Here is a 21,276-nt window from a genome sequence, read left to right as displayed (position 1 = left end):
TGAAAATCCTAGTGAATTGTTCCTGTGTTAATGGTTTCTGATTCAGATATCTTCACGTGAGGAGAAGATAGGATAATACAGTATAAAAATCAGTTAATATCTGATAACAAGGGGGCCTTATAGCCATGTTTAGTCTAGGGCTGCTTTGAGAATAAGTCAACATTTCATTGACAGAAGAAAGCAAAAGCCATCTAAATTGTAAAAATATTAGGTGAAAAGGAAGATTTGCTCCTGATGCATAGAGCAGATTTATAAGGGATCCATTTTCAGTGGTTCCAGTCTAGTAGCAGAGATGTAAGCTGGAGAGTGTGAAAAAAGTCAAAATGGTGGATGCAGTCACACAATCAAAACCCCAACGCGTCAGTCAAGCTGTTGAAACCATTATTGTGACTTTTTGACAAGTTTTCCCTCCCACATCATGAATTAAGTAGGGCTTAAAACTAGAGAAGATACTTGTATAAAACTGTTTTACCTTTATAAATGATGCTATAATGTAATAATAGGTAATTGTAAATATTTGTTTGGAAGAATTTGGAGTGAGTAATCCTGTTAATAATAACATATGCTATTGTAGTATGACAAAAGGAATTTAAAAATGATTACTTGCATGTGGGAAGTCAGGAATGTTTCCCAAAATTATGTTCCCGGTTTTACATATTAATACTTGAGATGGGAAATACTGTCTTAATTTGCTGATTTTTAAACCAAGGAATCTAAATGTAAAACTCACTGGAGCAGCATTATTGACCATTTTTCATGAATCCCAGTTTGAACAGATTTGACCCGGACCTCCCAAATTAATATGTAGGTTGAAATATTTTAGATGTCATGTTGTTCTGAATTTTGGGATGCAGTTCCTTCAAAACAGCAAAATACTTATAAAGATCTTGGAGGGTGAGGGGTTGTCTCAGTGCAGTAATATTGTGCTTTGGGTTTGGGGGAATGTTAACATTTAATTCCTTGCCTCAGACAGATTATGTCCATCTTGGACCTGCAGTTTTCTATGGCTTCTGCCCTGTCTGCCAAAATCCAGCAAATTCCCCATGCCCTAGTCTTCCTGAAGGCCTTAAAAAGACAGTTTTCCCCCAATTGTTGGATAGGATGAGACTGAATGCCAGTGATTCAGACTGTTTATGTATTGGGAAGGATTGTTTTAGGGCAAGAGAGTTGTGTTTTGGAGGGTGAGGTGCGTGGATATTGTTTCTTTAATGTTTTTATCACTGTTGGAGTGAACTGCCCATAGTTATGACACATAAGATAGATGGACATGTAAGTAAATCAAATGAATAAAATATGAACTGCACACATTAGGGTAAAGTATGATAAAGGATGCATCTTTCAAAAAAAATTATGCTAGAAACACACACACACACAAATATCTGTAAGTTGCTTTCAGTTATAAATAAAATGGATGGAATGGTTTGACGAGTGTGTAGACCAATCTGTTCTTCCCTACTAAAGGAGATTAAACCAAGCAGGACATTTTTCAGCGGATATAATTTCAGAGATGATGCCTTCATCAGCTCAGTGTCCTGAGGTGTGTTGGTCTAAAATTCCCATGAATGAGAATAATGGCAAAGGCAGACCAGCAAGTCTTAAGAGCATTCAGTTGAGGGAAGGTAAAACAAAATGCTTTAATGACTCAGTAAGCTGCTTCTGCCAACCTAGCAGTTCGAAAGCACGTAAAAATGCAAGTAGAAAAATAGGGACCACTACGGTGGGAAGGTAACAGCGTTCCGTGCGCCTTTGGCGTCTAGTCATGCCGGCCACATGAACACGGAGATGTCCTCGGACAAGCGCTGGCTCTTTGGCTTGAAACGGAGATGAGCACCGGCCCCTAGAGTCGGAAACGACTAGCACGCATGTGCGGGGGAACCTTTACCTTTACCTTTACTAAGCTGCTTAAAGAAGTCTACTTGCTGCAGCAGAAGGGAATACATGCTTGTATGCATAATGGAAGCCTCACAAGATAAATTGTAGCTTTGTAATGAAACGTTTTTGCAAAATACAGAAGAGAGGCTGGAGATGGCTTTCAAAGATTTTTTTTCCCAGTGGGGTAACAACTGAAAAGAGAATGTAGCTCCATTTGATTTCCATAATGACTATTTGCAGGAAGAATGAAATAGAGGTGGATATGCACTGAACAAACAATAAAAACCCCTCCTGATTCACAAGCTGGTTGTGTGATATTACACATAACTGCATGTAGATTTTTTTTTATTCAGGAACACTGATTTGTACCTGGTCTTAAACACCTTGAAAATCAAATTAATGATCAGCACTTATCTACCCTTAATTTCTTCTCCTCTCCCCCCTTTTCTTTTATCCAGCAGTATTCTGGGTTTCATACAGAAAGATCTGAATCTGATCATGAAAGCCAGTGGGGTGGAAGTCCACTGACTGACACTGCATCTCCACAATTAATGGATCCCACTGAAAGACCAAACTCTCAGCATCATGATGTTTCCTGTGCCTATAGACAATATTCGGATCGTGGTGCCCTCTGCTATGGTTTTGCACTTGACCATTCTAAGTTAACTGAGGATAGACACTTCCATACTCAAGCCTGTGAAGGGGGCAGGTGTGAGGCTGGTCGGTACTTTCTTGGCACACCGCAGCCTGGAAGGGAAGCATGGTGGGGTTCTCGATCTGGCCTTCCACTAACCAAATCTTCTCCTGAGAGCCGAGAAGCCTATGAAAGCAACATGCCACACATAACCTCCATTCACAGGATTCATGGTAAGTTGTAAAACAACCTGAACTATGGCTTGTGTAAGCAACCTTGAGCCAGAGATTTAAAATGTGTTTGCATTTCTTCTCAGTTTACATGCCTTTGAGGGATATTTGTTCTACGACTGCGGTAGCTTCTAGGCCTCATATTGTTAGAGATACAGTATGTTTTCTCTTTTTTCATGACTGCCAAAAACTCTTTAAAAGTTAGATAAAAGTTAGCACTAGTCCTCTTTTTCAATCTATTAAAATTGATTTTATGTGCACTAGGTATCAGCTAAGAGTTAATATGTTCTTGATGCTTTAAAATGTAGTTGTAGGGATTACCTGCAGATTAGATGCTCTCTACACATTGCCTCTCAACCAGGTAAGAAATGTTCTGCTGGCCTTCTTGATTAGGATATGGTAGGGTAGGGTAGGGTAGGGTAGGGTAGGGTAGGGTAGGGTAGGATAGGATGGGATGGGATGGGATGGGGTGGGGTGGGGTGGGGTGGGATGGGATAGGAAGAATAGGAAAGCCTCTTTTCAAAACATATCTTCATTTATTGGATTATTTATGCAAATACTCAGCTAAGAAATGTTAAATCTAACACATTTATTGATCAGATCCAAGAAAGGTTAGAACTGTTGAGGAGGGAACAAAAAATAGTTTAGACACTTAATATTGAAAACAACAAAATTGTAAAGGCAGAAGACCAAACTTTAGGAAGTATTCCATACAGAGACCTAGCAAAAATTCAGGAAATTGGGGGGGAAAAGGGAGTGATTCTTTGTGAAATGATAACCCATGTCTCCACATCAGAAACAATTACCTGGGTTATGGATATGTGGGTTATGCTACAGAGACTGGGTGAACATGTATAATTAAAAAGCAAGATATATGTGCTATATAATTGAATAAAATGAAAGCCCAAAATGAATAGAATGGCTTAACAATTGAATGCAACATAGTAGAGAAGAGGGAATTGAATGAATTAAAAAACATGGAGAAAAATGGAATAGAACAGAAGTATTATAGCAGGGGTCCCCAACACCTGGTCTGTGGACCAGTACCAGGCCACAGCATGCCAGCAACCGGTCTGCACAAACAAGTAAAGCCCCATCCACAAGATGCAGGCAGCCCAGAAAACCACACACTTTCCAGTCTGCGGAAAAACCTCTCTCCACAGAACCGATCCCTGGTGCCCAAAAGGTTGGGGACCTCTCTATTACAGCTCTCTTGCTGTTAATTTTTCCTGTACATATGGTGCTTTCAGGAGTTTTTCAAGACACCATGCCAAGAATGTTCAGTTGAACCCTTCCCTTCTTTTTTTACTGGATCCAATGTCAATTATTATTATTTTTTGTTCATTAAAGTCAATAGAGTGCATGGAGAAATCCGAAAGACTGAACCCTGGTTCTGATGATGTTCAGTCAATGCATGGAGCGTGGGCAATTGCCATCATTGCTCCCCATTAAGAAAGAGCTTGGATGCATTGATTAATGCTAGGCCAGCATCAGAACTGAGGTTCCTAGCAAGCTTTGAGGAGCCCTCAGAACAGTTGAAAACATCAGGTCCAAGCTTTTGGTATAACAGACTTGCAAAACTGTAGAAACACAGCTTAATTTGGAAAGCTGAGCTAATGTAAGTAGGCATCCAGTCTCTTGAAAGAGGCAATAGAATCACAACTTAAATAGGTGTAATCTTTGAACGTTGACTCTAGTTGACATTCTTAGAAAAAGCAGGGTCTTATCATATCCAGAGGTTTGTTAGGTTGTGCTAAATACTTTTGTTTATAAAAAGACTTGTTATATATTATATTAATAGTGTTGTGCTATTTACTACAGGATAGAATTTGCTCCTTTTCACACACTGTTCAATGTCTTTTGCTGAGTTCCTTGCTTACAAGTGCAGCATTAAATATCTTTAAAATAGAAAACCTTTCAATACTTAGTGTCCATCTCATTAGATATATTGAGATATATACAGAAAACCAGTGGTCAGGAAAAATATTGTGATCACTGTACTATTACTGTATAACACTATAATTTCTGATTCAGCAATTTTGTTGTATGGCTGCAAAACCAGCTTCAGGTGATCTTAGAAAGCCTAAACTGCCAATTTTATTATGAACAGTGAATGGATTCAATTTAAGCAGAGGTTTTTTCCCCTTAAGAGTCGTTGAGTTTTGTATCATCAGTCTATAAACATTAATTGGGGTGGAAGTAATTTAAGTTAAAAATGAATTTCATTGTTAAGAGGTATTGGGCAATTCAAATGTTCCTCAGCCAACAATTGATTGTGCAGTTCATAAGACACTGAACGTGACTAGACAAAATTAAGTCATTTGATTCCGAATACAAATGCTAATATATGTTGACAAGATATATTGCATTTCTGCCTGTCTTACAAAGAAGCATTTGAAACAAAACTAAGTGTCATCACATGATTTGAATTTTTAAATTTTTAGGTGCTTTTTGAAGTAAATACATTCTCTTCTTTATAGTATATTCACATTTATGCTTTGTGCACTATGCAGGCCTATGTTATTAGCACAGGAGACAGCAATCTTTTTTGTCCCTATATATCAGCACACGGTTTTGCAGTTACCCAGCCATTAGGGGAAAAAAGCTGAAATGTCAAGAGATGACATAAGGTCATAAGATTCTACTGAAACAACCTGAAATAGGGTGATATTTTCATATTCTCACGTGAGATCTCATGAGATTGTGTGTGGGATTGCTAACATCATATGAAAAATTGGGATGGTTCCAGATTTTTTTTAAAATATTTTATTTTCTTTTTTTTTGAATTGGGGATATCTTCTGGAGAATTTGTACTAGGCAGCTTATTAGTTGATGGTCAGGGATAATAGCACTCTGATATTTATTTGAATGTCTGCATGCTAATGCGGGGAAAAATCTAGAAGCATTTGTGCATGTTGCAATATGCAGTCAGTAATGTAGGAACTATCTTACGGAAAGTCAAATGAGATTCCCTTTGGGATAGTTCTTCCTATGCTTTCTGCTGCAGGAAATCAGCTGCAGAGAGTTCACAGGCTCCGCTGGACTTTGCTAACTATGAACCAGTTAGGAGCTAAGAGGGGATGAAAGTTTGCAAAACCAAATTTCCCTATAAGTTGAACCATTCTCTTTTTCTAGTAAACCAGAGAAATTATAATAGCAATAGCAACCTAGACCAGACATGTCAAACACAAGGCCCGGGGGCCGGATCCGGCCCGTGAAGTGGTTTCATGTGGCCCGCGAAGCCATCCTGGAAACAGTGAGGGAACGGCCCCCACTGCCTTGGCCCTGGCCCAGAGACCCTCCTTCTGCCAAAGACCCCCAGATCTGTCCTACTCCTGCCCAGGCTCCCATAGGCACCCTTGATGCGAACAATGTAGAGCTGGCCACGCCCACCCAGTAGGCCATACGCACTCTAGCCATGCCCACCCAGTAGGCCACACCCACCCTGGCCATACCCACCCGGCCCCCTGAGGGCAACCGCAATGCTGATGCGGCCCTCAATGAAACTGAGTTTGACACCCCTGCCCTAGACTAATATACGGTACCACTTCATAGAGCTTTACTGCCCTCTCTAAGCAGTTTACAGAGTCAGTATACGTATTGCTCCCAACAACTTGAAATTATAATATAGCAATAAAGAACACCTTTTTCTTTGTACCATATTGAACTACCCTGATAGATCCGTAGACTAAATTCAATGGAATATATGCTAATGAAGATTCTTCACTACGTTTACTATTAACATGTTGTCCTGTGTTGTGATTTGAAGATGATGTTTTGATATGGATTGGTTGTGTCAGGGAGATGGTCTGATAGTCCTTTGTTACCCAAAGGAGAAGAAAAGACTTGGAATTCCAGCCATTGCAAATGTAAGGGAAAATGAGCGAAAAGTCCACCGTTGATAGAGGACCAGAAAGCAATAAGGGAGAATTAGAACCAGTTACAGCATGATACCCGATATGGAGTTACACATGTCACTTTTGTTTTAGTTTCTGTACATATATTTTTTAAAAAAATATTTATAAAATATATTAACATCTATGCATTCTCCTTTCTCAAGCAACATATGGTTTTCTCTGTAAGCATTATAGTTTGTATACAAAGTAGGATTGATATGTACATACAATGATATGTATAAAGACATCCCCGAGCGTAAACAGGGAAGGAGTGAAGCTTTGATGATTTCTGTGAATTCAGACATCCAAAGTGAGAAGGCTGAAAGTCAGGAGATAAGAGGTTCCTCAGCTGAACCTGAGTTTGACAAGAGAATCCTGCTAATATAGATACAATATTATTATATTGGGAGTAAGTCAATGAGGGCCAAGGTACATTATATGTTGGAATTTTGATGTGGTTGTAAATGGCTTAAAATTCTTAACACTGTTATTTTGTTTTAGGAGGTCATCAGTTCTGAATGATCTCCTGGATTTGGTGCAAAATCCATTGTTCATTATTTATACTCTTTGTTTTGCTCATTTTTTTTTAGGAAGAGGGCACTGGGATGAAGAAAGTGTGGTTAGTTCCCCAGATCCTGGTTCGGCTAGTGAGTCAGGGGACCGATACCACTCTGAGCAATATCAGGGCAGTCCACATGAGCCCAGCAAAATCGAAACTCTAATTAGAGCGACTCAGCAAATGATTAAAGAAGAAGAGAACAGGCTACAGCAACAGAAATCCAGCCCTGATCAGCTGATTTCCATTAATGGAGCTGGGAAAAAGCACTCTGTTTGTTTTACAAACTACCATCAGCAGCAACAGCTGAGAGAAGCCTGCCGAGTCCCCAGCATCACCACTACACCTCCTTGTGAACACACACAGCAACAACGGGATGGGAAACTGATGAGCCCCCAGGAGAACGACTATGACAACAGCCCCACAACGCTATCTAGAATAAACAGTCCTGGGTCTGATCGAATGTCTAAATCAGGCTTGCTCTTGGCTAAAGACTATTTTCATTCAAATGTGTCCCCCCATCAGACTCCAGGGGACCATCATCCCACAGGTTCTCCAAATTATTACACTTCCCATAGGCAATACTTTGATAAGCATGCCTACACCTTAACAGGATTTGCTCTGGAGCACCTTTATGACAGTGAAACGATTAGGAATTATTCTTTGGGTTGCAATGGATCACACTTTGATGTGACTTCTCACCTACGGATGCAGCAAGATCCAGCACAGGGACACAAGGGGACATCTGTTATAATAACCAATGGGAGCTGATGGGCCTTTTTCTCTTCTCAACCCCCACTCCACTCCACCCCATCCCACCCCTTTTTAAAGATTGTCCTAGGAAAAGTATCTTTGCAGTAATAACCACAGACGCATACCTTTTAAAGTTCTTGTTGCAACCAACATTTGATGAGCTACAATGCACTAAAAGAGTTCTTGTAGTGTTGAGTGTTGGCTTATCCCAATTACTGTTTCAAATGCATTGGTCTCAAGGTTAAGGCAAAGAAAATAAAATCAAACCATAAAGCTAGCACCACATTGTGAAGGAGATCTAAGTTGGGAGCACTCTTGCTATGCAAAATTAGCCATTTTGCTCGCATGGACATGCATGATGAACTAGTTAAGGAAAAAATCTATATAAGTTACTGGTGTCTCTCAGGCCTTAATAAAGCAAGACACCTATGCACTGAGTGTGTGTGCGTGTGTGTTTGTGTGTATAAACTCACACACATTCAGAAAAATACATAGAGACATACATACATATATATATACACACACAAAGCAGAATGCAAAGCATTTTCAGTTACTTAATGTTCCTTAACAGTTCCCTGTTGGCTACAAAGATTGCTAATTAAAAGTTATGCTGTTAATATGGAAGTACAGAAGTGCTGAATTTAAAGATTTGTATGCTGTACAACAGACTTTGGTTGTCAAGAATACTGTCTGTAGAGGCCATATTTTAAGAGAGAAACAACATCAGGAGAGAGTGGGTACTTTGGAAGTGAGATAACGGCATAGGTTTGGAGGAAAGAGCACTTTTGAAAGGTGATCATATCTGATGTTCTATTTGTTGGTTAAACTAAGAAAGTCCTAAGGAAGAAGTTGGTTGATAGGTGAAAATGGTTAAAAATCCAGATAAGATTTCCCTGAGCAACTTGTTATGAAAACATCAGAACATAGCAAAAGTGGAGAAAAAGCTAACAAAATACAGGCAGTCCTCGACTTATAACCAAAATTGACCCCAAAATTTATTTTGCTAAGTGAGATGGTTGTTAAGTGAATTTTCCCCATTTTACGACCTTCCTTGCCACAGCTGTTAAGTGAATCACTGCAGTTGTTAAGTTAGTGACATGGTTGTTAAGTGAAGCTGACTTCCCCATTGACTTTGCTTGTCAGAAAGTTCCAAAAGGTGATCACATGACCCCGGGACACTGTGACCGTCATAAATCTGAATCAGTTGCCAGGCATCTGAATTTTGATCATGTGATCCTGGGGATGGTGCAATGGTCATAAGTGTGAAAAAGGGTCATAAGTCACTTGTTTCAGTGCCATTCTAACTTTGAACAGCCGCTAAATGAACTGTTAGAAGTCGAGGACCATCTGTAATACTCAGGGGCTGGTATGTTTCAAAACGATCTGAAAATACACCCAAAGGTCACAGAAAATTGGTTCGGACTGATTTTGATGAAGACCAAGAATTGCAAGTTGGATGCCCAGTATGTTTCTGAAGAGCAAGTTCATTCATTCATTCAGTAGTGCTTGCTCCAAAGTAATATGAAGTAGGACTAGGGGCTGAATATGGGTAGATTCCATGAGAACCTGTTCAGTTATATTTGGCTACATATTTCACAGGATGTAACAGTATAAATGGTATAGACATGGGAAACCAGATGTTGGACTGAATGTCCTTCCGCAACAGACGAGCTGGCTGAGTTTATTGGAATTGAAATCCAGGATTGCCTAAAAGGTTACTGGTAGTTTTACTTTTGTGATGTAGCCATGGGATCACTAGACATAAATTTATTGAAATCAACCAGAATATATATTGTAATTGAATAAATGTGTTATAGCTCCTCAATTACATAGGGAACTCAGGTATTTCTATTACAATAGTCTTTTGTTTCAGGGCTGTCACATTCTCTTAGTATTTTAAATTGCAGCATTCTGCTCCGTTATGCAAAAGGCATTGATCCATTAAATTGGATGTAATGCGTAGGAAAGACTTAATGCAATTTTCCACAGTGATGGAGGAAATACAGGCCTGTGAATCTCCAGGTGTTGCTGAACTACAGTACCATTGAGTTCTCAACACTTTTGATATTAAGGCCAGGAACAGATTCCTATGCTTTTGAGGAAGATTATTTATGAAGACTGTTGCATTCAACCTCATCAGAAGTCTTCAACTTGAAGTTTGTATGTGGAAGTGAAAAACGGAATTCTTCCAATCTGTTTTTCCTAAATTTCAGTGTTGGCAGAGAAACACTTCTATGTGCAGAAACAGATGTTTAAAAGCAAGATGAGCTGTAATCAGTGAAACTGTTGGAAGATGGCTGGCATTATAGCTTTCATTTGAAATCACAAATTTGGAAGTTGGTCTTACCGAAATCAAAAAGACGCTACAAAAAGTGTTCAGATGGAATCATTACTTTAATTACACAGTGAAATGAGATCTGTGGAAGGAGTTGATAAGCATGTGGGTTCAGAGCAGCATAAAATTAAGTAGCCAGACGGATAAAGAAAAGTATAAATATTTACAGTTTTAATAGTGTTTTGGACAGAAAGTTGGATCTAAGACCAATGGTACTGCTTGTGGTTTTTCCCCACCAAGCAAAGGCCATCTTTGAGTTGTCAGAAAAACATACTGACATGACACTTATTGTCGCCGTTGCTAATCCCTAGCCTTTCTTCCTTTGTTTGCAAGCACAGTCATTACAATTCATGTTCCAAGATAAAGCCTAGTGAATTGAGGCTATCGTTGGATAGTGTCAAAACAAAAAGGGAAATGTTTCTTTAATATTAGTATAGCTGAGAACAAGGTCATTAACCCTCTGCTGACTTATAGAAGTTTCTTGGCATCACTGGAGTTATATAAAGCCTGTTTCCAGTGCTATTACTGTGGTATACAGTAACAATGGGATGAGTGTATTGTAGAACTTACTATAATATACATCATTAGCTAAGAAAAGATCTTACATATGGGCTGGGCAAAGAATTAAGATATCATGGGAAGAGAGCAGAGAAAACCTGTTGCCAGGGAATGTTCGTTCCATGGTTAAGAACAAATAGACATACAGGGTTAGTATTGCAAATAGTGGCTATGATGCAGCCAACATTAAGCCTATTTATTTCAGGTAGATTATTTAAAAGCTTTCCTTCTGAACTTAATTTAGAAGTGTGCATGTGCAAATCCCTAGAAGTTTGTCTCAAAACAGTAAAAGTACCTTGAAAAAATACTGGATACTCCCAACCATTATTTTTTTTTAAAAAAAATCTAAGATATAATTTAGCAAAATAAAAATTGTGCAGTATTTCATTTTTACTGACATAAGTAAATATTTGTGCTTCATTTCCCACCTATCTGCCCATAATAAGAACAATGATGAATTTTTACAGAGAAGCTTAATGCAATATGTAGTACTTAGTCTCAGTACAAATGCCTTCTAGGTCTAATCACAGACTATTGGGAGTGATGTAAAATGCTTTGTTTTTAAGATCTACATCAGGGGTTCCCAACCGAGATGATATTCCAGGGGGTGCAAAAACTTGGGTTTTTAAAATTATAGTGTATGTGCATAATTTGTTGCCATTATTTCGAACTTCTGTAGGGGGTGTGAGAATATATCAGTGTTCTAGGGGTACAAGGTACTGTATAGAAAAGGTTGGGAGCTGCTGATCTACACCATAGCTCTTGGATTTCAAGCACAACAACTGATAACTAGGAATCAATAAAGTACTCATTCAGAGAAGGAGCATCACCCAAGAATAGAATAATAGCCTCAGCTACTTTTTCTGCACTTTTACCAATTTTTGAAAAATTATAGGGGCCATTGTAGGCTGTTAGGTCTGCCACTCTAGTCAATGCAGGAATATATAGCAAAGATGAGAAACAGTTACCAAATGAATAAACAAATAATTGTGAATCAGTAAGCCAATAGCTCTTGGTTTATTCAATCTATTTATATTTAATAAAGATTGAGATTTCACTAAGATTAAAAATGACACCATCGTAAATATGTTACTTAGCATGTATACTTACGTGTACAGCGAAAAACAACATTCTGCAGAACAGCCTATGGATTTACTATGTGGCATACATTTTAAAATAAGGCCCATATTTCTTAAATAGAAGATACTGTCAAATTATATCCAGATTGTCACATTCCACATTATGAAATAAAACGTATTCAGTATAGTACAACTATAGGTTGCAACCTTCTTACTCAGCTTGCGTAAATAACTACTAGGCAAGCAATTATGCTACAGCATTCTGTGTAGTGAGTTGCTAATATATAACCACTCTGCATGTACAACTAGATAGTAAAGTACACTCAATCTAGTACTTCCAAGTAGAAATATTTTGGATTTCAATATAAGAATTTATAAAAATGAAAGCAGAGACTAAGAATTCCAACAAAAGTTTTCAAGGTTCAGGAGCATATTATCAGATCTTCATCAGGCCTGAAATGCTTTTCTTGTTCAGAAAAACTTCCATGCTTAAAACTCAGCTAGATCTCTTCACAATGATGTGTTCAGATAATATCTTTCCCAGATTGCGACCATTACCAAGCATTAATCTGACATACGGTAGATAGTTTTTTGTGCTACATTTTAAATGCAGACTATATGCAGCTGCCAAGCATTCTTGCAAAATGCAGGAATCTTGAATCAACTGGTTTTGTGTAGAAATGCTTGGTTGGCTCTGCTCGCTTTGTTTTTCCTTTGTATTTTTTAAACATCTGGTATGGCCTTTTGTGTATTGTCTAAAAGTAGGCACTAAGTTTTCATCCCTCTTGATTGGTTTTAACATTGGATACCATTTTGGAGCACTTACATTTTACAGGATAACCATGAACATGATACTTTCTCCATCTGGGATGTTAGGGCAAATCAAAATAAATATTTGAATTTTGGATCCTTGCTGTACTTGATTGATATGTGGCCCCTTTGACCCTCACACTGACCTCTATCTCTCAAGCTTGAATTTGAAACAAGGCATTGAAAACTCAGTTTTCCTGTGGATTTTGAACTGCCAATTGCATCTGAATGCAGTTCTTCCCATATTTCAGTCCATTTCCCTATGTTATATTGCAATGCTTTTCTTCAAATAAAATAAATTGCAGCTCCTGCATTTCGTAAACTTAGAAGTTTTGTGCACCAAGTTGGACTTTCAGATGGGAGAAATATAACTCATTGTAGAAAGATGGTGCATTTTTACACTTTTGCTACTTCATGACTGCAAGGAGCAACACTGGATCTATAGATGGGCTTTTCTCCCACCTGTTGTCCTAGACTTGTTCTCCCATTATAATCTCCTAAATTCTGATCTTGACTGAGTTTTGGTCATTGTAGTCCAGCCTATGTGGGGGGGGGGGAACTCTGTTGAGGAAAGCTGGCTTATAGATAAGCAATGTAGATCTAAAGTTGGTGGTATCATTCTTCCTTCTGCAGTTTGCTTTCTATTTCCATTCTATTTTATAAGATCCTCTAAATTTTTGGAATGGGCTTGGTGGTGTCTTGGTGGTGTAGAGAGGCTGCAGAGGAAAGCAGAAGGCAGTAAAGTTCCACTCTATGTCCACTACAAACCAAAGAATCTGCTCCTCTCCAAATTAGGTAGACTCTAGCTGTTGATATCAATAGCCTTCACTTTTGACAGGATTTGGCTAATAAAGTTTTCAGCTCTATTCACTAACTTCTTTTTTTCAAACAGTAAAGGCAAATGTGTTCATTTATTATTGTAGTCATTTAATCTATTTAAAAAAAGAAACTATTATTTATTTTTAATGCATGTAGCTTAGTTTTCAAATGAAAAAAAAATGTTCTCAAACCCAAATATGTAAGCTGATTATAAACGAACAGTGTTTTATGTTATTAAAAAAAAGAAATTATGCACAGTTCTTTTATGTTAAGTATTGACACTTTCTTATTTTTCCCTAAAGGCTATTAAAGATTTTTTTTTAAGGCCTAAATTGTATTTCTGTACTTAAGAGCACTCTCTTTTCCCATGGTATCATTTATGTTTGCTTTTTTACTGAAATGCAGACAGTCTCTTTCTAAATTAATTGATCTCACAGGACCCATGAATTCTAAAGGGAATTATTTCCATATAAGCATGTTTAGAATCAGTATGTGAGGTTATTTATTTGGAAATAAAGAGAAGTCCTATTAATAATCTCTGTTCTTTTTGTGCTCCAGTGCTCTTGCAGGCACAGACGTGCCTTTCATTTCAGTAGAAAGGAGTCTTATGAGCAGACGTAAAGGAGCACATATACCTTCTGCATTGAAATAGAGGGGAAAACTAATGCCAGCTCTTCAAAATATCTGAGTCTGGAGCCCCACATATGTCAGAAGCTAAAAGCGATGATACGGCTGTGTGACCAAATTACAAAATTGACAGCATCACAAATGACCCGCAATGTGTGGGTTCTAATGCCCTTGTCAAGTTACATTTGTAATTTGAAGTTTTCCTTTGGAATGTATGTAGGAAATTCAATTTAGCTTTGTTGCTAATATCTTGAAATTTGTTCCCATTTATAATACCGTAATTTATATTGTACATAGATTTCTGAGGTAAATTTGAAGTCGGTGTGTATATGATGTATTTATTATGTGAAGATTTTCTTTCTTTAAAAAAATACAGCTATCAGTATGTAGCCTGAATCTGGTCTCTTGATTCTGTTCACAATTAAAAACTTATTTTTTGTGCCTAGATTTTTCCAGTCCTGCTAGCTCTTCCTTAGAAACCAAGTAGCTGTTTAAAGAATTATGAAAAAATGTGACAATCCTGGGATATATCGGTTCTGTCCAAAAGTGCTACGTCTACTGGTAAAATAGACCACACTAACAAAGTTTCCCATGTTATCTCATGCCTTCTGAAGGTTTTGGGTGGAAACCTCGAGGATATGCAGTGATGAGGATGCAAAAATCATCTTGCCTGGGCAGAAGTCTTTAAATGGCTGTAAACACTCCTGACAAAGTTTGTACTTTATTCAAATGTGATTCCCCCCTGTGGACGTAATCCTAAGAATCATGTTAATTGCAATCACCGATACACCTGAACACCTCATATAATGTTTTCCCTTGGCAGGTGAGCTTTCAAAGTAATAATATATATTTGAATAAGTGATAATGCTATTGGAGGAATTAACTGCCTAATTTCACTCGTCATACCTCACTGCGATAGTCCAAAGGCTATTCATTTGTTCTGATAAATGGACAAATTACAAGGCCTTGAAAAATATTTAGGACTGAACCAGTAGCCTCAGCTGAATTAATCAATATAATAAGCATTTTTAATCAATCTACATTTTGATCCTGAAACCTACTTGGTGACAGTTGCTCTGAGTAAACATAGCCTGTGCAGTTATCCCACTCTAGCATGGTCATCATGGTGCTTTCCCAAATAAGATTTTGTAGTTCAATCATAATACTTAAGAGGTAACCCTTTTCATTTTATTTACTAATGGCAAGTTATCTTTCATTGGGATATCACCAATACTATGAAGTAAGAGAGGCTGCCAATTACTGGACAGGAGAAGATACAGCTCCTCCCACTTCTTTAGTCATTCCACATTGGCAGTCAATGAAAGCATCTCACACTCCACGAAGAAAAAATTAAGCAACATTTTTTTAAAAAACCCAATCTGATAATTGCTTAGAAATCCTAAGGCAAAATGTGTCATAGCTCATGGCTGGCAAGCAAGGAAGAATTATTAGTGGTTTTCCATCTTGATTATTGCTTGATATGGATTAATATTTGATTATTACTAATAAAAAAATGGAAGCAACTCACATTTATCTCATATGTCAGCCTTTTTTTGTCCCCCAATGCATAAAATGAACAAAGCAACTGCCTGGATGATCTTTTGGATGGTCATCCAGTTTTTCTCTTTTTGTTTTTAAAAATGCCTAGCCTTCCCTTCTGATGATCTAAAGTACAATAGTAAATATGCTGAACTGCAAACATTAGTAAGCTTTTAAGGCATCTGGACTCCAAATACAGTAACATAAAATGCTTCTGCTTTGTACTGTTGTCAGAATAGTCAACCATGACTTTTCTATTAGTTTTCATGATTCTCCACTATTTATACAATTACATATTTACTTTGGAATCCTATACAAAGTCTAGGAGATATGCAAATATGCTTTCTATGGTTTAGGAATCTGTGTGTGTATGCATTTCCATATATGACAATTTGGTTTATGCTTATCCAATAAAGGTGGGATAAAAAATCTAAAATATAATTTTAAAAATTAATTAATTAATTAAAAGGATCTACAAAAACCTACTTTATCTCTTCACCAGGAAAACATTTTCTTTTTTTTTGTAGGGCTTCCTCGTGGCTTTCTCTAGTGTATTTTTTTTAAAAAATCCTACTCATTTAAAAGAAATTTAGTGGCTTTAGAATTCATTTGGGAGGGGGTAAAGAGGACAGCTTGTTATATCAGCAGCATAATATCCAACATAACCAATGTTTAAGATATTGTAGAGTTCATAACATAATCTTCATAAAATATATAGTCCCAGCAATGGGATTTCCTGAAGAAAAATTAGAATGCTATCTGTAATACTTTGTGTTTTATATTTATCCAAAGTAGGATTCAGATTAAAGTCTACATTCCTTCTACAAAGATTCTGAATAGAATGTGTTTTAATTTTCAATAAAGTATATCTTTATATTTGCATTATGTGGAGCATGGAGAGTGATCAGCTACAAATATCCTTCTTAGTTTGAAACTTGATGGCAAATTGTCCTTACCAAAATTGTAAAGTCACTAGTAAATATATATTCATGAAGGTCAAATTCTTTCCCATTAACATTTTTCACAGATTCTAACATCTCTTCCAGAGGATCTCCAAACATAAAAAATACAGCAAAAAAGCAGTACAGTGTTACAGAAAGTCAGAAATATCATTTAATACGGTATCTTCAGGGGATAAAGCTAGGAGCCAGTAAAAAGTTAAACCAATTAAACTTCACAAATTAGAGAAATATGTGGGTAGCATAATCCTAGCTGCAGTGACATGCTCCAACTTTGTAGGCCTCTGACAGCAGTGATTTTTTTCTGCCAGCTGCACTTGCCAGCTGTTAGATCAGAAATGAGAATGGAGAAACATTTACCTCAGGCTTTTTTGTTGTTGTTGTTGTTGTTACAGACGTTTCCCTCTTATGGTATGGACTTGAAGAGAAAATAGCTAAAATAGACAAGTGACTTGTCTCCATTTCATTGTTACCAACCAGGAAGGCATACAATTAAACATTATTTCAAGAATTCTGCAACAAACTGAACTCTCTGGCCTCCTGAAGGATATTTAGCCTTTCTATCAACGCCTTCTCCTTTCATCATAGCCTTTATAACAGTAAAAGATAATGGTTTGGGCCCTCCTACCCAAAGCTCCAACTTTACATAATTTAACTACTATAAATCTTCTGCAACTTGTGAAACACAAGGGGTAGCTGTTTAACCATACATTCTTGTATATGGGGGAAGAGTTTAATGAGAAAGTCTCTTATTAACTAAGAGTAGCTGAAAGACATTTATTCAAAAGGAGTTTATTGGGGGAAAGGAAATATAAAAGGGAAAACAAAACAAGAACACTGAGATTTTCAGACAAAATCGATATGCTTAACCTAGGTAGCAAGTTGTTTATCAACTCCCTGAGTATGATTCTAAATTTCAGCACCTGAAATTTGCAGAGCATATTATTGGATAAAGATTGCTTCGGCTTCTTGCTTAAATGGTTATAAACAGGCCTCCTTACTTCTGTTTCTTCTCTCTCTCTCTCTCTCTTAGGATTATCTTTACTTATATCAAATGTGGAAGAGAATTGAAAACCACTTTTTTTTTTGAAAGATTGACTGTTGCTTTGTCCAGTGAAGGAAAATATTCCTTACCTTAAGTCCAGGTCTAGCCAACAAGTGAATAATTATATCTATGCTCAGTGGCGTAGCGTGGGTTGTCAGCACCCGGGGCAAGGCAAGTAATTTGCGTCCCCTAACCCATGGATTTTAGCACTCGAGTTTCTTCCACTAGATTAGTTAAAGAAACCCTTAACCCCTAAGCACATGTATTGTTTGTTATGAAAATACTGATGTAATTAAAGTAAAATGCATCTAATGTGCCCCCCCTCAGATGTTGCGCCGACCCCCCCTGCACCCCCCACGCTATGCCACTGGTCCTAACACACCAAGCAGACAAAGGAGGTCCGATTTACCCCTTCCCTGCGAGGTTAGAAAACTCCGCCACATTCCCTAGAGCAGTGTTTCCCAACCTTAGGAACTTGAAGATGCGTGGACTTCAACTCCCAGAATTCCCCAGCCAGCTGGCTGGGGAATTCTGGGAGTTGAAGTCCACGCATCTTCAAGTTCCTAAGGTTGGGAAACGCTGCCCTAGAGGAAGAAATGTCTGCTTGGGATTCTGCTGCAATTACCGCAGGAGAGCCACCAGCCACGCAAGGCAGGCTCAGGCTGGGGGGTGGGCGGGGGCGGGGCGGGACGGAAGCCTTGCCCTATATTCCACAATTAGAACAAGGCGCATTCCGCCAGGCCGCCCCTCCCCCTCCCCGGTTCCCTTCGGAGATCTCTTTTTTTCTCTGTCTCTCTTTTGCGCGCGCCCGCGCGCAGCGAAAACCAGCTCAAGGAAGATTTAAGTTTGCCTTCGGGAGACGCAATTCCGAGCAGAAGATACACCCAGGAGCGACTCCCTTTTCAGCCTTCTCGCCGTCTGCGGGCCTCATTATTATTACCAGGGGTCTTCAAGCTTGGCCCTTTTATGACTTGTGGACTTCAGCTCCCAGGAGACTTGTGGACTTCAGCTCCTCTCAGCCTGGCTGAGGAATTTTGGGAGCTGAAGTCCACAAGTCATAAAAGGGCCAAGTTTGAAGACCCCTGTTTATTACAAACGGCGAGCAGCGCTGGACACTCCGCCAAACAGTTCCGAGGGCTGGTAAACAACGAGGTGTGCTGCACCCCCCCGCCGCGAGTCTACTGCAAGCCACAATCGAGACCACGTGTCTCTCGGGACAAAGGGGCGGGGTGTAATTATTCCTGTTATTAACACAATGTAGTATTAGCGTGGTTTCGTTATTGTTTGGAAGAGGGGAAAGAGAACAAAACGGCTGTTACAGATACGATTGCACGCTGGGCAGCGCGCGTGCTTTTAGTGTTAATATGGTGTTGCTGTCACGCCAAGCCAACTCTGTGCAGCCCTTGGGACTCCCTGAGCAGCTCAGTGTGAGCGCGCCCCCCCAGATGTTGCGCCCGGTGCGGCCAGCCCCCCCTGCACCCCCCACGCTACGCCACTGTCTATGCTTTATATGACATTTCCAGTGGCTATCCAGAAAGAAACATAAATGTGACTACTAACTAATTATTCAAAGTATTACAATCTGGAGCCCATAATGAATACACACAAACTTGGAAATGCAGGCAACAAAATTCTATCAAATTTAGATCAACAATAAATCATGTTGCACAGCTTGACGAAGCTACTGAGGACAAGCTACCACTGGAGCTATGATATAGTGGCCTGTTAGGTTGTTATGCCTCGGGACCTGTCTCATAAAGTCCTTTCCTAAGAATAGTGTTGTCTATGTTAATACAGCCTTTTGTTGGTGTTGATATTCTTAAGGGTTAATGCAAAAGTTTACACAGAGAACTGTCTTTGTTGACTACTTAGGATGTCTTCAGAACTGTCATGATCTCGCACAAAATGTTACAGTTGACAGAGTTCAAGTTCAATTTTTTTAAAGAAATCTGTTTACACATGTTTATGGAGATTCTCAGACATCCAGATCATGGTTGTCCCAAAAGTGATTTTTCATGAGGCAACTGGACTTTCTTTTTTCTCTTTGAAGGCGTTTTCGCTTCTTGTCTAAAAAGCTTCTTCAGCTCTGAATGGATGGTGGGGAATGTAAGGATTTATACTCCTTGCAGACAGCTGGTCATTTGCATTCTTTTAGAGAGTCGTTGATGCCACCTGGAAGCTTATCTGTGTCTTCAGGGTCACCTGAGTAGTAGAAATGGGTGTGGAGCATTCTTGGAACTGCTGAAAGAACTGTGTTGTAGACTGAAGATAGATGATGTCATATCCCTCCCCCTGTTGAGAGGGCTGTTCAGTTTTGACATAGATGGCCTCTTTGACCTCTCTTTCAAACCAGTGGTCCTCTCTGCCCAAAATGTGGACTTTGCTGTCTTCAAAAGAGTGGCCTTTGTCTTTTAAATGCAGATAAACTGCTGAATCTTGTCCTGATGGGTTTGTTCTCCTATGTTGTGCCATATGTTTAAATGTTTACACATGTAACTCAGTGCTCTAGGAATTAAACCCTAGATTGCCATGCAGTTTTTATATCAGGTACAATTTGATTAGACTCTTGTCAATGGTTTTGGTTACAAGCAATATATAAAGCAAAACACATACTCTGCACCACTCTTTGAGTGTGAAAAACCAGAATATATTATTGTCAAAATGTAAATGGAAGGTAGAAGAGGGTGCATGATGCTAGGTGTCATTAATTGCCATCCTTTATTTGTTTAATTGCAGATTTGGACAATGCTCATAGAATGATCATTTGGTCTAATGGTTAAGGCATCAGGCAAGAAACTGAGAGACTGTTGATTGCAGTCTTGCCTGAGGCATGAAATCCGTCTGTGTGACTTTAGGCCTGTCACTCCCTCTGAGCCCAACCCACTTCACAGAATTGTTGTTCTGGGGAAAATAGGAGGAGGAAAGACTGTTAGATATGTTTGCCACCATGAACTGTTTATATAAATAAATTAATGCTATTGTTTCTAAAAGCACAACAAGTGTCATTTCATTTGTATAGACCTTTTGAATAGTGCATATTGGTTCCATTAGCAGAATTCCAATTTAAAACGAGATGATAGATTTGGGTTGATACAGGTCCATGGGTATTATCTCTATATCCTATGAGATGTTGTGTAGACTTTTTCTGCTGGCTTTTCTTGTATGTTTTTAAATCAAGGGTGAAGAATTAAGTCCAATCCAGAAGCTGGAATTTGGGTGGGGGATTTGATGTCTTAAGGTGGGGCTTAATGGACTCATGTAATTACATAAGCTCCGCCCTTATGCCATTTATTCTTCTGTGTAAGTGGAAGGATGTGGGTGGCCAGAATTATGAGCTTTGTGGAAAGGATAGGCCTGGGGGAAGGTCATCCTTAGCCAGATGTGCTTGTCTGCTTTGCAGTATTAGGCCTATAATTATTCATTTTGCCCTGTTTAAATATATATTCCTTTTATGTCAGTCTGCTTAAGTACTTCTTAAGTACTTTTTAAAAAAGCCTTAACCACTTAGTTTTATTGCCTTTTTCTAATGAGCTGTTTATTCTCTAGCACAGCTTTTAGATTCAT

The 21,276-nt window shown here is 38.6% G+C and overlaps 1 protein-coding gene across 1 annotated transcript in view; it reads left to right on the top strand.

Moving 5' to 3' along the window:
* The window catches only part of SIM1 (SIM bHLH transcription factor 1), a gene marked incomplete at both ends in the record, with an annotated part of 69,157 nt that extends 61,198 nt beyond the window's left edge, over positions 1-7,959 (top strand). The window contains 2 exons of the mRNA XM_081320298.1: positions 2,334-2,739; positions 7,223-7,959. Of these exons, the coding sequence (XP_081176424.1) occupies positions 2,334-2,739; positions 7,223-7,959 (1,143 nt within the window). The remainder of the gene's footprint in view (positions 1-2,333; positions 2,740-7,222) is intronic.
* Between the last annotated feature and the right edge of the window lie 13,317 nt (positions 7,960-21,276).

Source organism: Vipera berus (assembly GCF_964194415.1).
Source record: "Vipera berus genome assembly, chromosome: 1".
Classification (NCBI taxonomy): domain Eukaryota; kingdom Metazoa; phylum Chordata; class Lepidosauria; order Squamata; family Viperidae; genus Vipera; species Vipera berus.
The sequence above is the reverse complement of the archived record's forward strand: the minus strand, read 5'-3'. Positions and strand labels throughout refer to the sequence as shown.